This window comes from Peromyscus eremicus, chromosome 14, assembly GCF_949786415.1.
Source record: "Peromyscus eremicus chromosome 14, PerEre_H2_v1, whole genome shotgun sequence".
In the NCBI taxonomy this organism is placed as follows: Eukaryota; Metazoa; Chordata; class Mammalia; order Rodentia; family Cricetidae; genus Peromyscus; species Peromyscus eremicus.
The window spans coordinates 28,571,789-28,579,434 of NC_081430.1; the positions used below are offsets into that span (position 1 = coordinate 28,571,789).

At 40.2% G+C, this 7,646-nt stretch overlaps 1 protein-coding gene across 1 annotated transcript in view; it reads right to left on the reverse strand.

Annotated features, from left to right (window-relative positions):
• LOC131924111 (protein transport protein Sec23A-like) overlaps window positions 1–7,180 on the reverse strand; it is a 49,108-nt gene extending 41,928 nt beyond the window's left edge. The window contains exons 1-5 of the mRNA XM_059279336.1: window positions 7,121–7,180; window positions 6,384–6,629; window positions 4,655–4,712; window positions 4,072–4,158; window positions 1,477–1,713 (exon numbers count right to left, since the gene is read on the reverse strand). Coding sequence (XP_059135319.1) covers window positions 1,477–1,713; window positions 4,072–4,158; window positions 4,655–4,712; window positions 6,384–6,604 — 603 coding nt within the window. The 5' untranslated portion in view covers window positions 6,605–6,629; window positions 7,121–7,180. The remainder of the gene's footprint in view (window positions 1–1,476; window positions 1,714–4,071; window positions 4,159–4,654; window positions 4,713–6,383; window positions 6,630–7,120) is intronic.
• Between the last annotated feature and the right edge of the window lie 466 nt (window positions 7,181–7,646).

Genomic DNA, 7,646 nt, shown 5'->3' on the forward strand with positions numbered 1-7,646 from the left:
GTTGATATAAGTGCTCTATGTTCACACCATGATGAAAATGGCTAATGATACATTTCTCAGAATGTATCCCATCTTCCCATACCCATGTTCGCAAATATTAAAAAAAGAAAGGAAAGAAAGAAAGAAAGAAAGAAAGAAAGAAAGAAAGAAAGAAAGAAAGAAAGAAAGAAAGAAAAGAAAAGAAAAATAGTACCCATGAGGCAGAAGCAGGGCAATCTCTGTGGATTGGAGACAAACTTGGTCTTCATGGAGTTCCAAAACCCCAAACACATCCATTTGTAAGTATTTTAGACAAGGAATACTCAACTTGTATCAATTCTCCTGCATCTTGAAAATAAATGATCCTCCTTTCCAAGTCACTCTGAAAGGAAGCCCATACCCTCTGAAGCCTCACTTTGCTCATCTCTTGCCTTCACTCATCCTCTTCAGTCTCCTTCCCTTCCGAGTGTACACCCTCAACCACTTCTCAAAGTGTCGTTAACCAATTCCCAAACTGTCTCCTTCCTTATCTTCAAAAAACCTAAGACAATAACAAACTTCAGAGCCAGGCACAGTGACACCACCCTGTGCCCTGTACTCAGGAGGCTGAGGTAGAGAACAGTAAAATACCCCCAAGTCACTTCAAATTTTAAAGATACAGTTAAAAATAGATAGTGTTAGGCAAAGGAGACAGTGTAGTTAGGAAAGTGTTCATGATTTAATATTTGCCTCAAAAGCATGAAGACCTCAGTTCAACCCCAACATTAAAAAAAAATCAGGGTGAGCCGGGCAGTGGTGGCACAAGCTTTTAATCCCAGCACTCGGGAGGCAGAGGCAGATGGATCTAACCTGGTCTACAGAGCAAGTTCCAAGACAGGCACCAAAACTACACAGAGAAACCCTGTCTCAAACAAACAAACAAACAAACTCTGGGTGTAATAGTGCAAACTTGTAATCCACTACTTGAGTGATAGAGACTGGTGGATGGATACCTGAGGCTTAATGGCCACCTAGCCTCACCTAATCATCAAGCTCCAGGCCAATGAGAAAGCCTGTCTCAAAAATAAACAAAAGACAACAATAAAGTAGAGTGTGCCTGATGAATAACAATGCCTTAGGTTGTCCTAAGGCCTACACACACACACACACACACACACACACACACACACACATACACACATATGCACATACACAGTCACTAACTAAACAATGCACACAGTGAAATCCTAAATAAGAACATACACTGAAATTCTAATAAAGCCATTACAGAAATGGAACAGGTTATATATGTGGTCATGAAGAGATATCAAAGACACACTATGAAAAGCAGAAAGTCTTCAATTTGTATGACAGCTAAATTACACAAGAAACAAAACTGATGTTAATACTAAAGTTAAAGCCTTGTCATAATGCAATTATAACAAAGTGAATTCATCATGGTTTTTTAAAGTACATTCATCTAGGGTCTGGAGAGATGGCTCTCCCATTCTTACCCACCTGCAGTTGTTTGGCAGATAAATCCTTTGTGCCCCTGAAGACATAGCTTTTTGAAATGCCTTCACATCCAAGTTGATGAACATGGACAATTTTCCCAAAAGTAATAAGTCCAACCAAAGCTGTAGGTGGCAAAAGACTCAATGACATCTGCAAAGATTCCTTTAGAGCTTGTAAATCTTCATCTTCTATACAAGTATCAACCACATAGAGAAATATCAAAGGCATCTGGGGGCCGCGCTTCAAAAAAAAAATGCAGTAAGAAAAGGACTTATAAAGGTATTAGCATTACATAACAATATTCAAGATAGTCAACCAAGAACTAATGAAAACTGAAAACAGTGAAATATTAATATGTGCATGCAGTGGAATTATAATAAAACCATTATAGAAATGAAACAGGTTATATCCGTGGTCCTGGAGTGGACTAAGACATAGCACTGAGTGAAAAAGGAAGTGTAAAGGGCTGACAGGGTGACTCTGCATGTAAAAACACTTGTGGCACAAACCTGAGGACCTGAGTCCATCCCAAAACCCACAATGGAAGAAGAATACTGACTTCAGAAAACTCTCTTCTGACCTCCAAACACACACTATGGTATGTACACATTTGTGCGCACATGCGCGCACAGACACACACACACACACACACACACACACACACACACACGGTCGGGAGGGGCTTTAGTTTTCTATTTAATTACATGAAGTTTAATTTCTTGTAAGCATTTATTACTTTTCAAACTGAGTGTAGTAATGCACACCTGTGACCCCAGCAGAGGACCACCAAGAGTTGAAGGTCATCTTCATCTACATAGGAAACGTGACATACATGAGACTCTGTTGCAAATAATAATAATAATAATTTTAAAATATTTCAAATAATAATTTAACAACTACAAAGTTCAAGCCAGGTACAGGAACACCCATGGCTTCAGCTATTGGGGAGATTTCACTTAGAACAACAAAATCAAGATTAACCTGGATGGAAAACAGAGTGGGGTGCCAGATAAAAAAAATAAATGATACAACATATTATTTTAAAATCATAAACCATGTACCAAGTTTTTGGTCAAAACCGTATAGAATAAGTTAAATAGCATTCTACTACAAGTAAAATAGCACACTAGTAATCTGTGTATTTCTACTTGAGTGAATTTCTGTAAGTATAGTCATTTTTTTGTTTGTTTGTTTGTTTGTTTGTTTGGGTTTATTTCACTCTTTTGTTTTGTTTTTCAAGACAGGGTTCTTTCTCTGTGTAGCTTTGGAGTACATCCTGGAACTTGCTCTGTAGACCAGGCTGGCCTCGAACTCACAGAGATCCGCCTGCCTCTGCCTTCCGAAGGCTGGGATTAAAGGTGTGCACCACCACTGCCAGATTCATTTCACTTTTTAACCACATATCTGTGTGGGTATGTGGATGTGTAAAAGCCTAGAGCAGAGCATCAGATGCACTGGAGCTGCAATTACAGGCAGTTTTGAACAAACAGACACGGGTGCTGGAGACTGAACTCAGGCCTGCTGCAAGAGCACCAAGTCCCCTTAACCACCCAGTCAGCCTGGCAGTTATAATTAAATAATTTTTAAACTAAAAAATAATAATAATAATGAAGGCCTGGAGAGATGGTTCAGTGGTTGAGAGTGCTGACTGCTATTCCAATGGACCCAGGTTCAATTCCCAGCACCCACATGGCGGCTCACAACTGTAACTACAGTTCTAGGGGACCCAACACCCTTACACAGACCTACATGCAAGCAAAACACCAATATACATAAAATAAAAAGAAAAATTATTGAAATTAATAATAATGAAATAATGTTTATAAAATAATTACCTAGGCCTGGGATGACTTTTCAGAAAATCAAAACCTAGCCAGGTTTGACAAATGTAGCAACTAGTTCTAGTGAACCACAATTCTGTTCCTGTACCACATTCAGATATTTTTTATTGGCCAGCCATAATGATGCATACCTTTAATCCCTGCACTACAGAGGCAGTCAGAGGTGGCCTGCTCTACACAGGGAGCTGCAGGTCAGCCAGGGCTTTAGAGACAGGCACTGTCTCAAAAATTTATTTATACTTTTAAATTTCCACACCTTTTTTGATTTTTGTTGTTTTGAGATATGTCTCATAAAGTCCAGGCAGACCTCAAACTCATAGGCCAAGATGACCTTGAACCCCTGATCCTTCTGCTTCCATAAGCAAAGTTCTGTGATTACAGGCATGACCTAACCTGCCCAGCTCTCCACAATAAAATCCATAAGCAACAAGGGTATGTTCATTCATAAACTCCAGGACACACAGTAGAATTTAGCACTTTATTAACCAAGTATACGTCAAGAGACCTCCAATTATAAAAATGAAGCTGAAACTTTCTGGCTTACTGATCAAATCACACCATCCTACCTAGTATCTGACTAATCATCAAATAATTCTAGTCAGAAATTACCTTCATCAAATTGACCTTAATGTTTCTTAATTGTGAAATGCTCAATTCGATTTGTCAGGTCCTTAACAGGATCTCCATTTTCATAATTATTCTGACATAAGCCCTTGTCTACTTATAGCCTTCTTAAATACCTACTCTTATTTCTTACCAGAACTACATATTCAATGCTTGAAAACTGGGGTAAAAGCTCAACAGGCTGACTCAGTTCAGATATCCCAGCATATGTAGGTGGAAACTGCAAACAGGAAAAAAAGTTACCAAATTATTGCCAGAAATAGTTTTAAACTCAAAATTGTTTCCTCGTCACTTAAATTTCTGTCAGCATTTTTTGTTGTTGTTGTTGTTGTTGTTGTTTGTTTTTGAGACAGGGTCTTCTATGCAACCCTGGCTGTCCTGGAACTCACTATGTAGACCAGGATGGTCTCATTTAATTATTAAAAATATATTTTCAGGCTGGTGAGATGACTTAGTGGCTAAGTGCTCTTGCTTCTAACCCTGACTACCTACCTGAGTTTGACCCCTGGAGTCCATATGGTATAAGGACAGAACTAAATCCCTCAAGTTTCCTCTGACCTACACATGCTCAGCCTTGCACATGCACACCCACACACACACAAGCCATAAATGGAATGAAAAGCAGGATTGTTTTGTTGTAACCATTTTATCCTTTTTACACAAGCATTCCCCTACATGACCAGCACTACAGCATTAGCATCTGTAGATGTCCTTACCTGATTCCTTTGGTAACAAAAGTTGCAAGCCCAGAGTTTTGCTCGATAATCCACTTGACTGTTTTAAGAAAAGACAGATTAGTTAGGCAATGTTTCAGTTCAATTTTACAAAGACCTCAATTTAAATAAAAATTAATTTCATTCAAAAACATGGAGTAAAATTGATGATCAAAGTGATTTGCTTTTTATTCCTGGGGGCATGAGGGGTTGAGCCCAGGGCCTCATACATTAGACAAACATTTACCACCAAACTAAATTGTACCCCTGTTTTGTTTTGAGACAGGATCTTGCTAAAACATCCAGGCTGACCTAGAACCCACAACCCCTCAAGTCTTTAGAATTATAGGCTTCTACTACCACACCCAGCTGAAAATACTACTTAAGTAGCAATAATAAAGACTAAAGGGCCAGCAAGATGGCTCACTGGGTCAAAGTGCTTGCCAAGAAAGCCTAACAATCTCAGTTCAATATCCAGAGCCACGGTAGAAGGAGAGAACTAACTTCCAAAAGTTGTCCTCTGACCTCCATAGCACCACACATGCATGCACACAAACACATACACAAGTGCACACAAACACAAATTATTTGTTTTAATTACACAGACAAGAAAACAGAGAGAGCTATTTCTAGAGAAAGTGTTTGGAACAGCTACTTTAAAGCAGAGCCTTCCTGGGTATGCACGGTAGTACATTCTTGCAATCCCAACACTTGGGAGCCAGGTGCAAGAGGACTACATGCAGCACGTTCGAGGCTAGTCTAGCCACATAACAAGTTCCAGGCCAGCCGGGTCTACATAGTGAGACTGTCTCACAAAACACAAATCGACGACGACAACAACAACAACAAAGATAATAACAAAGAAAACCAAAGGAGATCCTTCACACTTGAAGAGCAGGCTGAAGGAAAGGAAGCCAATGACAGAACAGAGACAGAGTGCTATATGAAGAATTAACAAACACTTGCAAAGCACCAGGCTGTAAGTTTAGTTGGTACGCTCAAGGCTCAGACAGAGAAAAGATGGGAAGATGTGACATCAATAGGAAAGACTGGGTAAGCCTATAATCCCAGCATCAGCAAACACCAAGTCAAAGTCAGAGAATCCACAGTGCTCTGGAGGTAGAACTGACTGCATTCACTAACAAACTAGATGGGAGAAAAGGCAGAAGAAAGAGAAATTTAAAAAATGTTTCCTGAGATCTTGCCTTAGGAATAATAGCACCTTTTGAATACCACACCAACTCATTTATGACTTTTACAAGTCATAAGATGCGTTCATACACAGCCAGTACCATTAGTAGGATATAATACTTTTTATAATGACATTTGTATCTGGTCTCTTCACTTTACTAATTCATTATAACTAGAATGCTAAAACTTAAGCTCTTGGGATTCCTCGGCTACAACTGTAAATAGAAAAAGCAGAATTCTTTACATAAATGAATAAGAAACAATGTATTTTCCTTTTCTTTTCATTGAGACGATCTCATGTAGCCCAGCTTGGCTTTGAATTTGCCATGCAGCTGAAAATAATCTTGAATTTCTGATTGCCCTGCCTCCACTCTCTGAGTGCTGAGATCTCAGGTGTGTGCTGGTTTATGTGAAGCAGAGGACTGAACCCAGGACTTTGTGTGTGCTAGGTAAGTACTCTACCAACTGAGCTAACCCCTCAGCACAAATTACAGTTCTGAACTATATTACCACAGTACTTCCTTCCATGTATTGTGATTACCATAAAGGATTCAAAACTGCTCGACAAGTTGTCCTGCTGCACAGGACAGGCTCGTATTGAATGGGTGGTAAGTCAGGTCTCTCCTTTAGAGGCGTAAACAGGGCTGCCACCGGAACAACCATTCTTGTAGCTTCCAGCCGACTAGATGGCCAAACATTCCAACTGAACCGGACCCCATCTCGTTCTTCATTTTGTTCGATAAATTCCAAATAGGTTGTCATTGTAGTGCTTAATTCTTATCTCTGTCTGAAACATAAATTAAAAGATAGAAATCTAGAAGCATCATAAGAAACTCAAAGTAAATATGTTTTTCTACCTTCAGCAAAATTAACACATTAAAAACTATGACCAAATTAAAATATAGTAACTCCACTCATAATCTATAATGGCTCTACAAAGCCTAATGCTCATGAGGCTTAGTAAGAGGAAGGGATTGTAGGGGAAAGGGGCTGGCTAAAGAAACCCACCCTGACCCTGGAGCCCAGAACTAGTTTAAAAAACACAGCCTAGATCTGAGACCCGAGGCAGAGAAAGAAACACTTTATCCCTGAACCCAGAACCAAAGAAACATGCCCTGAGTCTTAAACCAGTGCCAAAGAAACACTCTGTCCTTGGAGTTAGAGCCAGTGAAAGAAATGTGCCCTGCCTTAGAATTAGAGACAAAAAGCTAAGAAGGGCCAGTGAAAGGAACGGTTTGGCTCTGAGGTCAGAGCCATCTCTGCCCCTGACCAACTGACCAGTGAAGCAGACTCTGCCTCTGACCAACTGACTGACCAGTGAAATGAACTCTGCCCCTGACCAACTGACCAGAGAAACCAACCAATCACAGAGCAGGAAACCAACCAATCACTACGCACTCTGACCCTGGAACCCAGAACCAGAGAAAGAAACACAGCCTGGATCTGGGACCTGAGTCTCAGAAAGAAACACTTTATCCCTGAACCCAGAACCAAAGAAACATGCCCTGACTCTGCAACCAGTGTCAAAGAAACACTCTTTTGCCAGAGTCCAGTTCTTCCCAGACTGGCTCTGACCAGAAGTGGCAGCCCCTTGTCTCATGACATGCCACAAATGTACATAATAAAAGGAGAAAGAAGAGAAGGTAATGCCCACTGGCTTTTTTGTGTCTACTACCCTGTTGCACCTTTAGAAGCATCAAAATGTCACAAAAAGCGACCAGAACTATTATTTTAGGTTCTCTGTCAGCCACCGTGTGGTTTAGCTGAAATTAGAGGCTCCTGACAATCGAGGGCAACCAGAAGG